Below are 21,967 nucleotides of genomic sequence, written 5' to 3'. Positions count from 1 at the left end.
AACAGAAACAGGTGAGGAAGGAGCCTGATGTGGGCGGCGTGCAGATGAATCCTCGTAGCTCTGTATTCCCCAGGCTCTGGAAGAAAAAAGGGACGGTCGTGGGGTGCAGCGGAGCGCAGTGTATGCAGGTGCAGGCCGGGCTGAGGTCAGGTGGTGGAGACTTAATAGAGAGTGAGAAGTCCCCCAGACCGCCGGCTGTGGTGGCAAGAGAGAGATAGCACACCCCCGAATGGCTTGCCCCTGTTACCGCTACACAACCCTGCAGGAAGACAGAGAGAGGGAGTGGAATACAGAGGACTGAAGGAGTGTGGGGACCCGAGAGGCAAAAGAGCTGGCACGGTGAACTGGCCATTGGCTATAGGGTGACTGACAACCCCCATCCCATCTCATATAATTAGGAAGAGCGAGGGACATCTCTCCCAAAAAAAAGGCCCCAGGAGCGGCAAGAAAAGAAAGAAAAAAAAGAACGAAAACCGTCTCTGTCCTGTGCATATCCATCAATAATATTCAGGATCAATCTGAGCGTCTGAAGCATGTCAGCTGCACTAGAGGGGCGAGTCCCATTTTTTTTTCCTTTTTGTTTTTTTTGGAGATCAAGATATGAACTTGGTATGAACTTGTGGCTTTTCCCCTAGTGGTATGAACTGCAATTTTTTTAAAGTGCTCACAAAGGTGGAAGAAAAAAAAAAAAAAAAGGAAAGTTAACTTGCCTAACATACTATTTCATGTGGATTGGTACAGAGACTGTAGGCGCATATTGGTAATGTGAAACAAGCTATCCAAGTGGTATAAGAGGATACGCTTTCTTAATGGGGCCACGGCCAATGAAGTAAGTGGAGACTGGATTCAGATATATCTTTACGGGTTTACCTGGGAGGATTAAAATCGTTTTTTCTTAATTAGTGCACACAAAGAACTGTGTTGCATATCGCCAGGTGAAAGAGCAAAAGGGTGCGGACTAATCTACCATTAAAGCCCTTAACCCCGGCGGGGGTCTCGGAAAGTAACTGCACCTGTGTATGCATTTTTTTTTTTAACCTTGGCTCTAAGACATGAGGGGAAGGCCAGTGAGAGGGGCAGGAGTGAACCCCCTAAAGTAAGCTCTAGCCCAGGCACAATTAAAAAATACTTGACGCAGGATAACGGCAAAGATAGCCCAGGTAAACAGCCTGGAGCTAGGAGTAAAGCACCAGAAGCTACACCTAAAACGGGCAGAGGAGACATGTAGTAGACACTGACATCTCTATGCATATAAAATGATGAGAAATCGGAGGACAGTGAAATGGAACCAAGACAAAAGAAGCAATAACCAACTAAAGATGAGTAGGCAGAGATGTTTGCACGACTTGAACAGTCATTAAAAGAAGAAATGGCTACTTTGCACGGAGACCTAAATCAGGTATTAAAGAGAGTGTAAGAGTCAGAAGACAAGTTGGACTCTCAGGCGGCCGCTATAAAAGAGCTTAATAAATGGATGGATGGGATGCAGAGAGAGCAGAAGTACATGCGGTATAAATTAGAAGACCAGGAAAAAAAAACGCAGTAGGAGAAAAAAAATTAAGGATCAGCGAATTACCGGAATTACAGAGTGAAGACTTACAAGACACAATATTTCGCCACCTGTTGGGTCTCGCAGACACTGATAAGATCAAATTCGAAAGAATACATAGGATCAGAAAACCGGTAGAGTTACCTGGAGAAACTCCAAGACACGTGTTTGCGAGATTTCATAACTACAGGGACAAAGAGCAGATTTGGGTAAAACTTAGAACGATTCCGGACAAGTACGAAGAGTCGCTATTACAGATATTCACAGATATGGCACCCGAGACCCTCATAAGGAGAAGGCTGCTGAAGCCCTTGCTTGAACAAATGAGGACTTACAATATCCAATACTTCTGGGGCTTCCCAGCCTGCCTAATTGGTAGGAAAGAGGGCCGGTCGGCAGTACTGAGATTTCAGAAGATACGGCAAAATTTGGTAACAGATTGGACATTCCGTTAATTGAGATTCCAGGCTGGTGGGAAGCACAGGAGAAAACACGCAGCACGGAACAATGACAACCGATAGTAAAAAAGAAAAAAACACTCAAGGAGAAAACTTAAAGAGGAGGAGAAGAAGGAGAGAGGGGATCAGACACGGGGGCTGTGGGTCATGGGGGAGGATCGGGAGGTTTAAGACCGTTGCTGGACTGGGGGGGGCTGAACGGGGGAGGGGGACCCCAGCCAAGGGGGGCAGTGACCTGGGAGGGTGCCACAGTCAGAGCTCAACCTCTGGGGGGTGGGGGACACGGCCGATAGGAAGGAGGAGTCGGTGGGCCGCGGATCCCGGGGCCATGGGGAGGCCAAATTCCCCCATTGGGGTCAGGGGCGGGTGGGACAAGATAGGGAATAGAATAAGCATTAGATCCTGTAGGCCTTCTGTGCCCCTGTCAAAGTATACTCAGATCAGACAGCTTGTACCCAGGAGGACTACTTTAAAATTTGTTTCATATAAAACGTACGAGGGTTAAATACCCCCCAACTAAACAAGCAAAGGGAGTGGCTATAAGATTTGCTAGAGGAGCAAGGTTCTCCCTGGAAGAGAGAGTGGCGGACCCAGAAGAGCGCTATCTGCTACTCAGGGGAAGAATAAACTAAGTGGAGTACTCCATAGCAAATATCTATGGTCCCAATAAAATTCCTCAAAAATTCCTCAAAAGTTCATGGAGTTTAAGACAGGTAGAGCGATCATGGCCGGGGATTTCAATCTGTGTCTCGACCCAGGGTTGGATAGTACGTCCCGGGTACAGCGGACTGGCAACACGCAATGGAAGTCACTTAAAAAGAAACTACACCAACACCAGTTGATGGATGTTTGGAGAATACAACACGCAAAAATACGAGATTATACACTCCACTCCACTGTACACGGGACGTACGCGAGAATACGTCTATTCCTGGTGGAGCATAGGATTTTGAATGCGGTGATTAGCTTGAATATCAAAATTGCTACCTTCTCAGAGACCATGCCCCAGTGGCAATAAAAGTAAAAACGGAGGATTCGCAAAAACAGGACTAATATCTTGGAGACTTAACAAAAAACTGATACAGGATGCAGAGGTCGTAGATAGGATTAAAAAATGAGCTAGAGCAGGATTTTAAAATAAACAACACAGAATAGGTATCAGAAGCCACAGTGTGGGAAGCCCACAAGGCCTATGTTAGGGGAATCCTGATCGCTATGGGAGCAGAGTCAAAAAAGTGGAGGAGTAGGAAAAGAGAAGTGTTGCATAAAGAAATTCATGAACTAGAACAGCAACATAAAAAAACAGGTGTACATGAAACAGAACTGTCAGCTATCTAAAAAAGACAGGAATTAAAAGAACTAAAATTTGAACAGGAGACTATAACAGCCTTCTATAGAATAAGATAAGTCTGGAAAATATCTGGCCAAAACTTTAAAAAAGAAAAAAAAAAAAAATCGGGCTGACGACATTTTACTATAAAAAGTTTAGTGACATTTTGGCCCCCAATATGTGTTCATACATGAATGTGATTGGAACTAAGTGGGAGGCTGCGATTACTTCTAACCCGAAAGATGGAAAAGACCCCTCATTGTGTTCAAGCTTTAGACCCATTTCACTACTGAATGACGACGTGAAGTTATTCGCGAAGCTACTGGCAGGTAGAATGAAGACAGTAATGAATAACCTGGTACACACAGACCAAGTAGGCTTCATCCCAGGTAGTAAAAGTAGGGATAAGGGAATCAGAACGCTCCTACTGGTTCAGAAAATAAAAGAAAGTAAATCCCCAGGACTACTTCTGTCAATAGACGCCAAAAAAGCGTTTAACAGAGTAGACTTGGGATTTATTCAGAACACACTGGAGGCATTCGGAGTGGGCCCTCAGATGACCCACTGGATAAATGCTCTATATAATAACCCCACAGCAAGGGTAAAAGTAAATGCGACAGTATTGGGGCCTTTCGAGATGTACAATGGGACGAGACAGGGGTGGCCCCTGTCCCCATTGTTGTTTGTTTTATCACTAGAACCTCTGTTGGCAGGGATTAGACAGAATCCAGACATCAAGGGCATTATTCTTGAGGATGAGGAACACAAACTAGCGGCGTATGCCAATGATCTCCTGTTCTATATCACAAGCCCTAGGAAAACCCTCCCCAATTTATTGAAATCATTAAAAAATATATGGTGACCTAGCAAACTTTAAAATGAATCCATCAAAATCTGAAATATTAAATATAAGCGTTGGGACTCAGGAGGAACAGATATACCAACAGGATTTCACATTTATTTGGAGGGACACCGAGTTGAAGTATTTAGGAGTAAAAATAACACCCTCTAGTGAGACTATTTACCAACAAAATTTTGACCCGTTACTAAATGAAGTTAAAACCGATTTAATTAAAATAGCATCCAGACAAGTGTCATGGATCAGTAGGATAAACAGCTTTAAAATGATAATCCTTCCTAAGATTACTTATAAGATGCAAATGTTACCGATCTTACTCCCACAAGTTTATTACAAAACATTAAAATATGTTACTTTGTATGTTTATTTGGCAGAACAAAAAGCCCTGTATAATCTTGTCAGTACTAACTAGAGAGAAGGGACAAGGTGGCCTGGGGGTACCGGATATCAAGAAGTATTAGAATGCGATTCTAATGTCACGGGTGGTTGAATGGGTAAGAAATAGGAAAGAAAAAAGGTGGGTTAAAATGGAAAGTACGATTAGTAAGGTTTCATTGGGGAAAATAATTTTGATCCTGGCACACTTAAGAGAACTCACGACTACACACCCACACACACACACACGATTTCACATGGACAGCAATGGCAATTTGGTATATGGTACACAAATAGGAAAAATGGGAATTTAATTCCCCCCTGATACCACTAAGAGACACAAATTACTTTGCACCAGGGAAAGGGAGTTTGTTTGGCAATTTGATGAAGAAAAGAGACGCACAACTAAAGGACATTACGGCGAAAGACAAAATTTTCAGGATTTATTAATTAAAAAAGATACACTGGTGTTAGACAGGTGGAGGTACTCACAGTTGAAACATTTCATGGAGTACTTGCCCCAACCGATCAGGTCTGAAGATAACCTGCTCCCATTAGAGCGGTTATGTACAGGGCCAGGCAGGAGGAGGATGACCTCCATGATTTATAAAATATAGATTGGATTAAATACACCAAGACCTTCTCCATTTATGGAAAAATGGGTTAAAGAACTGGGAACAGGAGATGAGGATTTAGATGTCGGGAAAATACTGAGGTTGACACACGTTGCGTCAATTGATTGCAGCACGATAGAAATAAATGATAAATGTTTAGCACGTTGGTACATAACTCCAGATAAGGCACACCACTGTGAAAGGGAGGCCTCTAAATAATGTTGGAGGGGCTGCTTGGAAACAGGGACGATGACCCATATACGTGCCCTAAAATAAAAGTATACTGGAGAGAGTTATTACAAACAATAGAATAAATCACTGAGCCATGGGTATGCCTGTTCCATGGGGTTAGAACATCCTTCAAACAATATATGCGAACACTGATCCCCCAATTATTAAAATGAAGCAAAAAGCCTAATCCCCAGACAGTGGCAAGACCCTGAAACCCCAACACTGAGGAGTTGGCTCTGTAAAATAAACAACATTTATAACCTGGAATTTTTAAGGTTTAGCGGGAGGTGGGAGAAGTAGGGTTTGAGGTGAAATAGAGAGATTGGTTAAAGTTCAAACAATCACTTAGATTTGATGAAAAGATGGGAGCATAGTGGGCGAGATGACTTGAGGAGGGGTTGGTTGGAGAAGAGATGGGGGGGTGTTAGGGGGAGATAGGGAGGTAATATAATTTTGTGAAATAAGGAAAAATGCCGAATATGGCTTTTACTGAAATTTTGTATGTTTATTAAAACCAATAAAGAAATAGAAAAAAAATTGTAATGTATATAAGTAGCTTGTAGAGGAAGTTGCTCTAAGCAAAGACCATGAGTTTTGCTTTCAATGGCGATTTTAAAATTCTTTGTAACAAGTTAAGTCGCTTGGCAGTCATTGTTCCCACAGGTCAAGCTGTGTGCTCTCTTCCTGTGAATGCAAAAATGTAAAAAACAGGTTCTACTGATCCCCAGCAGCGAGAGATGCACAATCATGTCTCAAACACAATAGCTCCAGAAAACTTACTTTTAACTCAAGTGAAAGACTGCTGTGCTTTAGATCAGCATAATTCTTGTCTGTGATGCAGAAATCCCAGCCGGCAAATATTTTATTACAGTAACTCTGAAACCGATCTTTATCAAGTACCAGGCTCTGCTTAAAACCTTTTACTGCCCTAAAAATTGTAATTTGCAAAAATTATGAATGCATAATAACAAACTGCAGCTGGAAAACAACATTAGGTAGCCAAAGAAAAAAAAAACACCTTTACCTCTTCACAATCCAGACAATGCTTAGGAGCAAATAGGCAAACGTGACCATGATATAGGCAAGAGGCAGACTATATTGGATGACGTAAACAGTGACTGTGTCTATGGTGTAATAACCATAGAACAGATACGTCAGTTCGAGAAAACCCTGCAAGAAACAAAACACAGTAACGTAATATTTGTACTAAAACCGAGCCTTGGTTAAAGGAAGCCTGTACTGAGGAAAAGTTTAGGCTGCTGTGTTTTAGGCCACATTCACATGGGATTGTATTGCCAGCCGTGTCAACAAATCCAGCAGACTACAGCAACTGGATTCAGTAGATGAGAATAGCTGCAGCCTGTCAGCCTTTAACAAATCAATGACAGGCTAACAAAGGCTGCATCAGTCTTCCCCCAGGGCAATCGTCTCTCCCCAACCACAGATAATCTATGTGCGATTTTATTCAAACAGCGGCAGACAGCTGTGCCGCAGCAACGGTCTGCATTTACCTGTGCATCCAGCTGCAGGAATCCAATGGATTCTTGCTGCATCTGGCAATAAAATCCCATGTGAATGACACCTAAAAAAGCACATGTGTACACAAGAACAAATAGTTCATTTATTGCAGTATACCAGTTAGATTTTGTGGCTGTATTCGTTTTCTTTACTCTTATTTTCTTCTGATAAGCCTGCCATTAACACACTTGCTGTCCTAAGGTGTCTACACTCACTCGTCATACTGTACCTATGGAGAAGCTACAGTACAGCTGAGGTTGCTACCTTAGACCAGAGGTCTCCAAACTGCGGCCTAGATGTGGCCCTTTGCTTGCCTTTATCTGGCCCTTGTGGCACTATTCCTTCCACTGATAAGAGGCGCGCTTTCTTTTGCTGACACCAAAGACACCACTATTCCACCAACTGACACCAATGATGGGGCACAATTGTTCCCACTGACAATAATTATGGAGAGCTATTCCTTCCACTGACGCCAATAATGTAATTTGCTTAACTCTCACTGACCACCAAGCCTATGGCACTGTTTACTGCCAGGGAATATTCTGCTCACACTGGCCATAGTCTGCCCCCCCCCCCCCAAAGTTTGAAGGACAGTAAACTGGCCCTTTGTTTTGAAAGTTTGGAGACCCCTGCCTTAGGCAGAAGTGTGTAATGACTACAGATACCCTCCAACTTTTCCTATCTCTATTGAATTAGGGGATGCATGGCTAACAGAAAACCGTGTAGCAAAAGCATAGAGGATAGAAAGTTAAACATTCATTGGATTTATGGAAGGTACAACAAGTATATATTTGCACTTATTAAACAGATATAACAAAACACATTTTCCCAATTGTATAAAACAGACCAAAATTCAGCAAATAGTTTAAGTTCAATATTACGGTTTTAATACAATTACTGGGAACAAGCATGGAGATGAAGAGGTTTGATTTCACTGTCTGCATACTTGTTCTAGATCAACGATGTAAGAAATAATGAAACTAGAGACAATCAAGCAACCTGCATTTTTAGAAATTTAAATGTTGTCAGATTGAATTTTTCCCCAGCTTCTGATTATCTAAAGGTCTGAAATTTTCACCTGCAGCATCTAATATGAGGTGGCATCATAGGCCTCGTACACACAATCAGTCCATCCGATGAAGCTGACTGATGGTCCGTCACGCCTACACACCATCGGTTAATTAACCGATCGTATCAGAACGCGGTGACGTAAAACACGACGTGCTGAAAAAAAACGAAGTTCAATGCTTCCAAGCATGCGTCGACTTGATTATGAGCATTTTTAACCAATGCTTTTGCATACTAACGATCGGTTTTGACCTATCGGTTAGGCGTCCATCGGTTCAATTTTAAAGCAAGTTCCTATTTTTTTGACCGAAGGTTAACTAACCGATGGGGCCCACACACGATCGGTTTGGACCGATGAAAACTGTCCATCAGACCATTCTCATCGGATGGACCGATCGTGTGTATGCGGCCATACACAATGCTGGGATTATCTTTTCATATTATGGAGATTGCGAAAGAATTAATGAATCTTCATTACTGGGCTTGTAATAAATTTAATTTAAGTCAGAGTTATTCAGACTATTAACAACCAAGAAAAAACTGAAATATCCGTTTTTGGCAGAGTGACCTTTCTACTACTTGCTAAGTGTTAAACATATTTCACTGTCCGTAGCCACATTTAGCTCCAAGTTGGAGCTGGAAACCAGGTAGGCAAATAAAATAAGAGAGATTCAAACCATTTGCTATTGGTAGTAAGGCTTTCCATATAGAACACTTTTTCATGTACACGGGACATTTTTTACAACCTCTCCTGAATGATTTAACTTGACAGATAGTAACACATGTTTAAAACGTCTGTTTTGCCGCGTTTACCAGCGTTTTGAGTTTAGAAGCGTTTACTTTTTTTTTTTAAATAGCTAAAAACGAAACATGGTTACCGCGTTTGGCGCTTGAAATGCCTCAAAACTCAGAATCTGAACTCATTTTTTGCTTTCCAAAAAAAGCCCCTAAACTCTAAAAAAAACTACTATAAATGACCCTGTGTACATGTACACATAAGATAACATTGAATGAGTTCAAAAAAAGTGTCCAAGTGTTCAGCAGAAGCAGTGTACATGGGGCCCTAATCAATTGTAAATGCAACAAATATAAGTACCTGGTTTTCTTTATATCAGCCTCCTGTAACCCTCAGTACAGCAAGACAGGCAGAGGGAAAGCAATTACTACAAATGAAAAAGCCATACAGCACAACCCAGATGACAATAAGTGACTTTAGTGGTTTATTTGTTAAAGTACTGAACACTAAGCAAAGGAATAGACATGCCAAAAAATTGTACTAGAAGAGAAAAAAAAACAAAACACACACACAACTATACCTAGTCACTGAGGCCCCGTACACACGGTCGGACCGAACCGATGAGAATGAACCGAAGTTCAGTTTCATCGGACCAAACCGACCGTGTGTATAGGCCATCGGTCTGTTTTCCTTCAGTCCAAAATTTTAAAACATGCTTCAAAACCGAACCGATGGGCCGCTGCCCGATCGGACCAAACCGATGGTTAGTACAGAAAAGCATTGGTTCAAAACCCGCGCATGCTCAGAATCAAGTCGACGCATGCTTGGAAGCATTGAACTTCGTTTTTTTCAGCACGTTGTGTGTTTTACGTCACCGCGTTCTGACCCGATCGGATTTTGAACTGATGGTGTGTACGCACATCAGACCATCAGGCCACTTCTGCGGTGAACCGATGAAAACGGTCCGTCGGACCATTCTCATCGGTTCGGTCCGACCGTGTGTACAGGGCCTAACAAAATAACTTTGTTAAGCCTATCCAAAGGCTTCATTCACACCTGGGCGATCTGAATCTCGGGCAGAAATCGCAGCAATTCCAAATCATGTCAAAACGCGTGGCACGTTTCCGATGCCATTACTTCTTAATGGCACATCAAATCGTGGTGCAATTTTTCTGTGCCACAAATCGTGCACACAGGATCGTAGTATTTGTGTCGCCAAAAATAATTTTTTTTTTTTTGGGCGTCGTTGTGCGTCCTGCGATTTCGCCACCATTTGTTGCGTAGCAAAATCATAATGTGATTGGGGTGCCATTAGGAAGCAATGACATTGCAAATGCCTCCCGCAATATGGAATCGCGCAAATTCTGTCCGCTATTCAAATCGCCTAGGTGTGAATGGAGCCTAAAAGTCAGATAAGTGTTCCACATTTCTCCTTTTAAAAAAAATACATCAGACTTGTGTAAATACTGGACACCAAACTGAAGCCTACTTTGAACACTAGGCATGTGAATAGACATTGAGAAAGAGCTCTCCATTGTGTACCCTCACAACAATAGAATTTGCCTTGTATGGCAACCACCAAACAGTACTTCTCTGTGTTGTCAGTGGGATGACAGTAGCTCTACAGCAGACAAAAGCACATACCGTTCCAGAAAGAAAGTCTATAATATTATTGTAGTAATACAGAAGTCCTTTGCTGACAGGTGAGTATTCTGCACATTCAGGTGCTGCCAAGGGGAAAAAAAAAAAAGGCAAGATGTAGAAATAAAATTACACGATTGAAAGTGCTTGCAGTGTATGCAGTGGTCATAGTTAACAAAAGTCACATCTTACCAATGCCAGAGGCAATGATTTGGCTGCTGTTAAAAATTCCTTTTTTGGAAATGGCAACTGGCAGTGTTGTAAAACAGAACATCAGTAGGAATATGACTAAATTCAGCAACACTAAGAATCTCAGAAAAGAGAAATAAGACCCGATGCCAGTGCCAAATTTACCTGAAAAAAATATAAATAAATAAAAAATTATAGTAATATAATACTTTTTGTGCAAGTACCAGCATATAAATAAAAACAATTACGTAACAGAATCCATTTATAGCTACAGTTGTGCTAATAAAGTTTACATACCCTGGGAGAATTTATGATTTCTAGGCCATTTTTCACAGAATATGAATGACAACACAAACTTTTCTTTCGCTCATGGTTAGTTTTTGGCTGAAGCCATTTATTACCATATTATTTTTAAATCATAATGGCAACAGAAACTACCCAAATGACCCTGATAAAAAGTTTACATACCCCAGTTCTTAATACCGTGTATTGTCCCCTTTAACATCAATGACACCTTCAAGTCTTTTGTGGATGAGCCTCTTGGCAAAAAGCCTCCAGTTCCTAAAAATTCTTGGGCTGTCTTGCATGAACTGCAGGTTTGAGATCCCCCCCAAAGTGGCTCAAAGATATTGAGGTCAGAAGACGGAGATGGCCACTCCAGAACCTTGACAGGTGACAAGTTGACTTGGCCTTGTGTTTTGGATCATTGTCATGTTGGAATGTCCAAGTACTTCCCATGCGTAGCTTCCTGGCTGACGAATGCAAATGTTCCTCCAGTATTTTTGATAACATACTGCATTCATCTTTCCAAAATTTTTGACCAAATTTCTTGTGCCTTTGTGGCTCACACATCCCCAAAACATCAGCGATCCACCTCCGTACCTTTTTATCATGGTATGGCCTTGACTCCCCTCCAAATGTAGTGTTGTATGGTTGTGGCCAAAAAGCGAAATGTTACTCTCATCACTCCAAATGACTTTGTGCCAGAAGGTTTGAGGCTTGTCTCTGTGCTGTTTGGCATATTGTAAGCGGGAAACTTTGTGGCAATTGCGTAGTAATGACTTTCTTCTGGCGACTCAATCATGCAGCCCATCTTTCTTCAAGTGCCTCCTTATTGTGCATCTTAAAACACCACATGTTTTCAGAGAGTCCTGTATTTCACTTGAAGTTATTTATGGGTTTTTCTTTGCATCCCAAACAATTTTCCTGGCAGTTGTGGCTGAAATTTTAGTTGGTCTACCTGACTGCAGTTTGGTTTCAACAGAACCCCTAATTTTCCACTTCTTGATTAGAGTTTAAACACTGCCGATTGTCATTCTAAATTTCTTGGATATCTTTTTATATCCCTTTCCTGTTTTATACAGTTCAACTACCTTTTCCCGCAGATCCTTTGACATGGGGACTCCAGAAACGTCAGTGCAGCACTAGATGAAAGATGCAAGGGCCTGTCAGGAGTCCAGAAACTCATTGACCTTTTATATACACACACACCCCAATTACAAGCAAACAGATGACAGGTGAGGAAGGTTACCTTTAATAGCCATTCAAACCCCTTTGTGTCAACATGTGTGGATGTCATCAGGCCAGGGTATATAAACTTTTAAAATCAGGGTAATTTGGGTAGTTTCTGTTGCCATTCTGATTTAAAAAGAGTGAACACAGTTGATTGATAATAAAATGGCTTCAGCCAAACACTAGCCATGAGTGAAAGAAATGTTTTTGTGTTATTCATATTCTCTGAAAAATGGCCAAGAAATCAAATTCTGCCAGGGTATGTAAAATTATGAGCACAACTGTATGATAGAAAAGTTTGGGCTATAAGCAGAATTAGTGACAGATGGTTAAACACACACTATCCCAATATACACTATGGCCCGGATTAACAAACAGCGGCACATATTTATGCCGCCGTAGCGCATCTTCTTTACGCTACACCGACGCAGCACATAGAGGCAAGCACTGGATTCACAAAGCCAGTGCTGCCAAATCTGCGCTGGGTTTCCAAGTCATAAGTCGGCGTAAGTGGAAGTGGGCGTGAGCCATGCTAATGAGGAATGACCCTATGCAAATGATGGGCCGAGCGACAGACAGATACGAATCGCCAACTGGGCATGCGCCGGGACGTGGACGCATCCTTCTGCGCATGCTCAGAATCACGTCGGAACAACTGCCAAAGATACGACGGATCACTGCCTATGGCGTGAACGTAACCTACGCCCAGCCATATTCACGTCCAACGTAAACAACGTAAAATACGACGGCTTGTGTTCCCTGGTCCATACCTTTGCATGGGTTGCGCCTCATATATGGGGAATAACTTTTACGACGGACATACAACTTACGCAAACCGCGTATATTATGCGCCGGGCGCAAGTACGTTCGTGAATCGGCGTATCTCCCTCATTTGCATATGTGCATAGAAAATCAATGGGAGCGGCAAATGCGCCCAGTGTAAATATGCGCCCACGATATGACGGCGTAGGCAAGTTGCGCCGGTCGTAGGAAGCCTATTTTTAGGCGTATCTTAGTATGTGGGTCGGCGCATAGATACGACGGTGCACATTTGTACTTACGTCGGCGTATCTTGAGATACGTCGGCGCCAGTGCTTTGTGAATCCGGGCCTATGTTCTTAACAACTAAATTACTCATGATATATACATTTTATATTACAGTATTTGAACTTTCACAGTCTGTTCCCACTCTTCCTTTATGGCCACCCAAAGCTTATCTGACGGCCTTTTTTGGAACCAAAACATCTGAGTGCCAAGCTTTATCTAAAAAATAATAATAATCCATGCACACTGGGCAGTCCAGCTTTGTAATTTATAAAAAAAATAATAATAATAATAATAATAATAATTGCAATTAACTTGCATTTCTTTGTTTCTTGGTTTTAATAAACCTTAAATCGTAGCTTTACAACTCTGAAGGTCCTCAAAAGCTTTTAATTGAACTGCTTTAAAGCTTTTTTCAACCTTACCTACTATGTAACCATGTAAATTGCTGTATTCATCTTTCCCTCGATCCTGGCTAGTCTCCCAGTTCCTGCTGCTGAAAAACATCCCCACAGCATGACTCCAATCAAGTTGTAGAAACATCTCAAGGATGATCAGTGGAAACAGGATGCACGCAAGCTCAATTTTGAGTGTCATGGCAAAGGCTGTGAATACTTATGTACATGGGATTTTTTTGTTTTTTTTATTTTTAATAAATTTGCAAAGATTGCAAACAAACGTTTTTCACATTTTCATTATGGGGTACCGTTTGTAGAATTATGAGGAAAATTATGAATTTAATCCATTTTGGAATAAGGCTGTAACATAACAAAAATGTGAAAAAAGCGAAGCGCTGTGAATAATTTCCGGATGCACTGTATATATAATAACATAGGACATCTACCCCTTCTTTATACCAAACCTTTCATCTTGGGAATAACCACCGAATTAGTGTCCGAACCTCTAAGGGACACTTATTTTCTGACAGAAAATACACTCAGGTAGATTCACAAAGAGTTAGGCCGGCTTATCAGTAGATAAGCCGGCCTAACACTGAATCTACGCCGGCATTTGTTTAAGCGTATGCTCAAACAGAGATACGCTTAAACAAAGCCAAGATAGGACGGCTTGCGCCGTTCTATCCTAGCTTGCAATTTTTCCGATGGCCGCTAGGTGGCGCTTCCATTGCGGCCGGCGTAGATTATGTAAATGAGCTTTTACGTCGATTCCCGAACGTACGCGAGCCCGCCACAGTCGAATTACGTCGTTTCCGTAAGGCCTTAGGCGGCCTAAAGTTATTCCATCTATGAGGTGGAATAACAATGTTAAAGTATGGCCGCTGTTCCCACCGTGAGGTTCGAAATTTTTACGTCGTTTGCGTAAGTCGTCCGCGAATTGGGAGTTATGTCGTTTACGTCCGCGTCAAAATCAATAGGCCCGTACGGCGTACTTAGCCGCAATGTGCCCTGGGAAATGTAGGCGCCCGGCGCATGCGCAGTAATGAAGAAGGTCAAAAAAAGGGGGGTCAAGCCTCATTAGCATTAAACACGCCCCCCCCCCAACCCATTTGAATTAAACACCCTTACGCCCGCCGTGTTTACACTACGCCGCCCTAAGTAAGGAGGTAAGGGGTTTCTGAATCATGTACTTTCCTCTCTTACTTAAGGCGGCGTAGTGTAAACACGCTAGGCTACGCCGACCTATTTTTAGGCGCCCCTACCTGAATCTACACAACTGTCCTCAATTGGGGTTTTCAACATGCTATGATTCTCAACCCTAATGCCGCGTACACCCGATCATTTATCGGCATGAAAAAAACGATGTTTTAAAAAAAATGTCATTTAAAATGATCGTGTGTGGGCTTCACATCATTTTACGGGTTCTGAAAAACGACAATTTTTTTTTTGAACATTTTTTAACGACGTTTTAAACAATGTCGTTTTTCGGGTTTTAAAAAAATTATCGTGTGTGGGCTAAAACGACATTAAAAACCTGCGCATGCTCAGAAGCAAGTTATGAGACGGGAGCGCTCGTTCTGGTAAAACTACCATTCGTAATGGAATAAGCACATTCATCACGCTGTAACAGACAGAAAAGCGCGAATCGTCTTTTACTAACAGGAAATCAGCTAAAGCAGCCCCAAGGGTGGCGTCATCCGCATAGAACTTCACCGCGCTTTGCTAGAGCATTTTTTTAAAATGATAGTGTGTGGGCAACGTCGTTTTAATGATGAAGTTGTAAAAAACAAAGTTTTTTCTACATGCCGAAAAATAATCATGTGAACGCGGCATCGCAGTCACTTCGGGATTTTCCAAATTTTATTTTGTCAACATACCCCATACCCCTATGACTTATTTGTGGTAAACTATATATGCATGACTGGACAGCTACAGCACTAAAAATGTTTTATCGAATTCCAAAGATAAAAGTACAGAGCATCCTACACAGAACTAAAACTAGTGTATTAAGCCATAGCAACCAATTAGAATTCATTCTACTGAAGCCAGACCAATAAAAGATGGATACTGTTTGGTTGCTATGTATTACTGCACTTAAGTGGTTGTATACCACACTTTTTTACTTTTACCTACAGGTAAGCCTATATTAAGGCTTACCTGTAGGTATAAAGAATATCTCCTAAACCTGTACGGTTTAGGAGATATTCCCCCCGCAATGCGCCGCTGATTGCAGCGGCGCATGTGCAGCGGGGATCCTCGGCTAAAGGGCCGGAAGCCGCCGGACCTTGCCGGTTTGAAGTGTCCCGCGCACATGGAGTGACGTCATCGCCGCTCCAGCCAATCACAGCGCTGGAGCGGCAATACCCGGAAGACACACCAGAGCAAGATGACATCTAGCTCGGCGTGGACCAGGTAAGTTCTCTTCACCTCGTTTTAAGGTAAGTATTTCATAATGAGCTAGTATGCGGTGCATACTAGCTCATTATGACTTTTCCTTTACAGGTGTAAAAACAAAATAAAAAAAATAACAGGGTATACAACCGCTTAAAAAAAAAAACACTTACCTTGCCTGTGCAGGACAAAGTGACAGTGTCTTTGGACAGGGCTCTGAACCCATTATACTCAAGATTACCAGTCACCAGACCAAGTCACATGACCATGGGAGTAGCACCACTGCTCATAATAATGCAGGCTGGAATGAGGAAGGTGTGGCGATAATTTGCTGGTAATGTGAACAAACAGGGAATTTGGAAAAGGGGGCTTATTTGTGATATCTATACTAATTATGGCTGTGGGTTTTTGCTTTAGATCACAGAGAAATATGCCTCCTAAACAAGATACATAATGCAGTCTTGAAACCAAAATTCTTCTTCGTTTTTGCAGGCAAGCTCAAGTAAAACCGAAAATGTGCCTCTTTTTTTTTTTGGAGAGAGAGGAAAGCCGTTACCCCTTACTATCTAGAGCCACAATTATGGTTTTGGATGAAGTGGAGATGAAGCTGGGCTTTAAGGAACTAATCCTTACCCTCAATACTGTGAATGTTACTCCTCCAGAGCTGGAGATTAGACACTAAAGCGGTAGTATCATCTCTGAATTTCCGATAGACGCTTCTGCTGTTGCCTTTTAATTGACTCCATCCTGTGGTATTCTGGAAACGCGTTGCCTGGATTTGCCTAAAAAAAAAAAGACAGTAAGGTTATGACTACAATGGAACTTAAAGTAAAGCTGTGGCCTCCATGCTATATACACATGCAATAATTTACATATTGATATTAAATCAGTCAAACAGATTTAGAATAAGACCTAGCTGACCTATTATGCTATGCTCAAATTTACCAGCACACATCATAAAACTGCTTCATATTTTATCAAGGCAAAATGGTGCCCAAGGTAGCAGCTTTGGCCCTTCCACCACTCTGATCAATATAATTAGGCACAGAGAAACTGCCCTATCTGCACAGTCTGTACTGGCATTTCCTGCCCCATCAAACAGCTTACAAAACCAAATTTTTATCCAACAGTTGCTCCTTTTTCTGTTGCAGTCACTGCAAAACCCCTGGTGCCTCCAGGTATGGGTTGGCACATGACCACCTCTAGTGATGCAGGGCTTGTTTGAGGGGAAAATCATTAGACTTGAGCACCATTACATGGACAGAGGGGTAATGTCATTACTCTTTGAGCTGCAACAGTGGTTTGGTAGCAACTGCAAAGTAGGAATGAGCAGTGGTGGAGCGCCAGAGAGGTTCATATAAATTGGTTAAGAAGTGGGTTTTAAACACAATCACTTTGCCTTCAATGTTGCTTGAAAAAAATAAATAAATAACAAAAAAGGACAAAATCTATTTCAACCCTTTGATCCCTGAGGAAGTCACGTGACCAGTGACACAACGCATTGGGTGGAGCCTTGTGACATCAGTTGCGGTGGTGTTTTACGGAAGTACGGTGAGGAGGCGAGTGTGTCACTACTCCCATTGCTTTTTACTGCGGTTTTTACCATTACTTGATGTAAGCAATTTCTTTTACTAAATAAAATTACTTTTCATTTGGCAATATTGCTGTTCTTTGTTTCCTTTGTATTTATACAAGAAGTGTCATTCCTTGGAGCAAGCTGTTTCCTCTATATATGGAATTACCAAAGATGTTTTGATGCCAAGTCTTGGACATAGTTCTTTGTCGTTGCCTGGACCTGGATGCCTTTACAGATCCATCAGCAGGATTCCTTATCTGACTATCTAATGAGCCTTGTTTGACCCTTGGGTCATTGTTGGAGGTAAGCGGCCAATTCATAAATTTAACAGTCGATGTTTGGATTGATGTTTTATCTGTTTTTTCTTCTAGCAAGTTATCCCTATGAGATTTGTATCTTTACTGACTCCTATCATTGGGCTTTATGGCCCGTACACACAATCCGAATATCGGACGAAAACGATCATCCGATAAAGAATCGTACGATTTTCCCGATCGTGTGTACACTACTTTCGAGAGCCGATCACGGCAGTTCATCCGATATTATTAGATCGGACAAGCACGAAAATTTTCTTTGCACGATGTCAGATCGTAAGATTTTCGTTTAGTCAGTACAGTTGTCGTCCGAAAATACAATACAAATACATTACAACACATGACATCACTTCCGATTATTTTTTTCGGTCGTACGAGAATTTTCGTGACTATTAAAGTAAACCCATTTCATTTTACTTGCGACTATTAAGCGAAAAAAGTTGTACGATCCGTCGTACGATATTCGGATCGTGTGTACGGGCCATTAGTTAGACTTTTTTTCACGTTTATTTATTTGTATGTTTGAATAGTCATCATATTCATTCTTTGAGTATATTACTTTATGGCACATTATTGAATAAGCACACCATTCTCATCTTTTTCTTTTACAGAGAATGGAGGTGCTCTGCGTTTAGAGGACTTAGAAGCACCTGTGGAGGGAGGTTGCGTCACCTTCTTCTGAGGACGCAAAACTTTCTCACCTATGACCTCCGATGACTTGGCCAAGTGTCTCACCTAAAAGACATTTGTCTTGATAGGGTATATGTGAGGCATATTTTATAAGCAGCTTCTGCTGTGATGAATGAAGAAGATTAGAGCTATTCTGGATATCAGTCTAATGATGTGCTCCAGGGCACCTGCACAGAAAAGCTGAAGACAGTTGTAAGGGCTCTTTCACACGGAGCGGACCGTTTCCGGGTCCGCTCCGTGTGTCTCCGTCTGCTCAGCGGGGATCCCCGCTCAGCTGTCGGCGGATAGGGCGGTCCCCGCACACAGTGCAGGGACCGCCCTGTCTCTGCTCCGCTGTCCCCTATGGGGAACCTGATGCAGACGGACCGTCTGTCCGTCTGCATCAGTTCCGCTCCGCCGAACGGAAGAAAAATAGGGTTTCTTCCGTTCGGAAAAGCGGATCCCAACTGACGCGGACGCTAGCGGATGCTCCATCCGCTAACGGACGCGTCCCCATAGGGATTCATTACAAGTCCGTTAACGGACTTGTAATGAACGGACAGACGGAGCGGATGTCTGAAAGGGGCCTTACTGTTCTGCAACCACACAATTCTGAAAAACAGGGTCACGTTATGCATTGTCCTCATCCAATTAGCTGCAGTTTGACACCCAAAAATAACAGCAAAATCGACTGGACCTGCCAGGTTGAAAAACAGAACTTCAATAGGTAGTGAGTTGTTTGTTTAGGACAGAGACAGCAAGGTCTACCATAGCAATAGCCCATTTTTACAAACTTTTTACTTGGGGTAGGAGTTTAGAAAAGACTTTCAGAAGTGACCCAATTGTCAAACCACACACACGCCATCTGTCAGTGGACAGGGAATGTTTTGGAAGTTTATGTAGGTTTCTTTGTGACCAAGGGGGCATACAAGATGGAGGAAAGTCAGCCAGCGTTATGACAAGGCTTTTGCAGACAGAGGCAATGAGCTTTTCAACATTAGCAAGCATTTTGCGTGAAGCTCGCTCTTCAATATAGTGACATAGGGGTTGATTTACTAAAGGCATATAGACGGTGTACTTTGCCCTCTGCAAGCACAGTTGCTCCAGAGCTTGGTAAACGAGGTAAGGCTGCCCTTTGCAAAGAATACCCAATCACGTGCAAGGAAAAATAAAAAAAAAACACACACCACAGCATTTTTGCTTGCACATAATTGGATTAGGGAAGTCAGCAGAGCTTCTGTCAATTTACTAAGCTCTAGAGCAGGGGTCTCCAAACTTTTTAAACAAAGGGCCAGTTTATTGTCCTTTAGATTTTTGGAGGGCCGGATTGTGGCCAGCAGGGGCAAATTTTTTTGGCATGAGTGAGAATAAATATGGGCTCAGGATTGGTGGTTAATAGGAGGGGTAGTGCCCCTATTAGTAGGAGGAATAGTATGCCATCATTGGTATCAGTGTAAGAAACAGTGCCCCATTGTTGGTGTCAGTGGGAGTAATAGTGCCTCATATCAGTGGAAGGAATAGTGCCCCAAGGGCCAGATAGAAGCTAGCAAAGGGCCACATCTGGCCCTCGGGCCGCAGTTTGGAGACCCCTGCTCTAGAGCAACTGCAAAGTGCACAGTCCTTTTGCTTGTACTAAATCAATCCCAATGTGTGGGCGAGAAATCTTCTGCAGTTTCCTCCAACACTGCCTCAACATCCTCTTCATTACTCTGACTCGGTGTCCTCTAGGACTGACATATCCGGGTCCAACTCCAGGTGAGAAACAGGAAGTTGGAGAAGAGACAGGGCATTTCTGAGCTCTGGACAAAGACAGCCGAATTAAAGCTTTAAGGCCAGCCATAGATGGTTTGAATCTCGGCCGGTTCAGCAGGAACCCTGTCAGCATGGTCTGGTCTGTGTTGATGGGGGAATCATGTCAATTTTTTTTCTGTAACCCATGGTTGCAGAAAATAAATGTGCACAGTCTATGGCCTGCATAAGTTTAAGAATTGTGACATTTGTGCTTTTGTCAAGTAGGCCACTTGTTGCATGCCTGAAATACAGCTAGAATTGGATGAGGAGACTGATGTTCAAACTCCAGTGCAAGAGACGCATCACTCTGAAGTTTAGCGTTTTTCAGGCCTTGGGCAGAGTGAGTGTTCGCCTGTCGTTTAGAAATTGCTTTCTTTCGTCTGGTTTGTGACATCGCTACAAACAAGGATTTTCCCCCCCCGTGGGGTATTTACTGAGTAGAGTGTGGAGATAGGACACGTGTGTATGGAAGGAGTACATATACCTTGACACCGGTGTACAGCTTCCTGCAACTAATACTTATAATGAAAGGTCAGAAGAAGGTGCCTGAGTACCTTATAAGCACTCTAGGCGGAAGTGGTGCTAAAGAGTGCGATCAGTGTTGGGGTAACAGACCTGAGACTGAGCTCCGAGTGGTTGAATTTTAGCGCCAAATTTTAATAAGTTTGCACTTTGTACTGAATACGTTCTAAACATTGCTCCATTTTACAAATGGACAGAAATATAGGTTTTCCCAGTCTTACTTATCCACAACACTGGACTGCATTTAAAGTCGAGGAATCACCAGTCAGGGTGGGCCTTTTTACATATTTGGTTATATTCATCATAACTTTCAAATGAGATGGTGTTCCTTAATTTTTAAAATGTAATGCAATTTTTCTTATTCTTAAAGCATTTGTTACATCCCACCCCACCCCCCCAAAAAAAAAGGATCCTGCACATGATCGCTGGGAGATGCTGTGGAAAAAAAAAAAATGGTAAAAAAAAAAAAAAATTGGCTTTTTTATTATATAAAAAGCACAGGCACTAGGATACAGCTTTTTATCTGACAGAGGGGATGACAGAGGGATGAGATAGTGGCTTAACAACCACTTTAACCACTTAAGGACCGGACCAATATGCTGCTACATGACCCAAGGGGTTTTTACAATTCGGCACTGCGTCGCTTTAACGGACAATTGCGCGGTCGTGTGATGTGGCTCCCAAACAAAATTGGCGTCCTTTTTTCCCCACAAATAGAGCTTTCTTTTGGTGGTATTTGATCGCCTCTGCGGTTTTTATTTTTTGCGCTATAAACAAAAATAGAGTGACAATTTTGAAAAAAATTCAATATTTTTTACTTTTTGCTATAATAAATATCCCCCAAAAACATATATAAAAAAATATTTTTTCCTCAGTTTAGGCCGATACGTATTCTTCTACCTATTTTTGGTATAAAAAAAAAAAAACGCAATAAGCGTTTATCGACTGGTTTGCGCAAAATTTATAGCGTTTACAAAATAGGGGATAGTTTTATTGCATTTTTATTCATTTTTTTTTTTTACTACTAATGGCGGCGATCAGCGATTTTTTTCATGACTGCGACATTATGGTGGACACTTCGGACAATTTTGACACATTTTTGGGACCATTGTCATTTTCACAGCAAAAAATGCATTTAAATTACATTGTTTATTGTGAAAAGTTTGCAGTTTGGGAGTTAAC

The 21,967-nt window shown here is 42.1% G+C and overlaps 1 protein-coding gene across 1 annotated transcript in view; it reads right to left on the bottom strand.

Annotated features, from left to right (window-relative positions):
* TMC7 (transmembrane channel like 7) overlaps positions 1-21,967 on the bottom strand; it is a 120,696-nt gene that overhangs the window by 46,383 nt on the left and 52,346 nt on the right. The window contains exons 3-7 of the mRNA XM_040356891.1: positions 16,547-16,695; positions 10,572-10,733; positions 10,383-10,465; positions 6,441-6,586; positions 6,197-6,344 (exon numbers count right to left, since the gene is read on the bottom strand). Of these exons, the coding sequence (XP_040212825.1) occupies positions 6,197-6,344; positions 6,441-6,586; positions 10,383-10,465; positions 10,572-10,733; positions 16,547-16,695 (688 nt within the window). The remainder of the gene's footprint in view (positions 1-6,196; positions 6,345-6,440; positions 6,587-10,382; positions 10,466-10,571; positions 10,734-16,546; positions 16,696-21,967) is intronic.

Source organism: Rana temporaria, chromosome 6 (assembly GCF_905171775.1).
Source record: "Rana temporaria chromosome 6, aRanTem1.1, whole genome shotgun sequence".
Classification (NCBI taxonomy): Eukaryota; Metazoa; Chordata; class Amphibia; order Anura; family Ranidae; genus Rana; species Rana temporaria.
The sequence above is the reverse complement of the archived record's forward strand: the minus strand, read 5'-3'. Positions and strand labels throughout refer to the sequence as shown.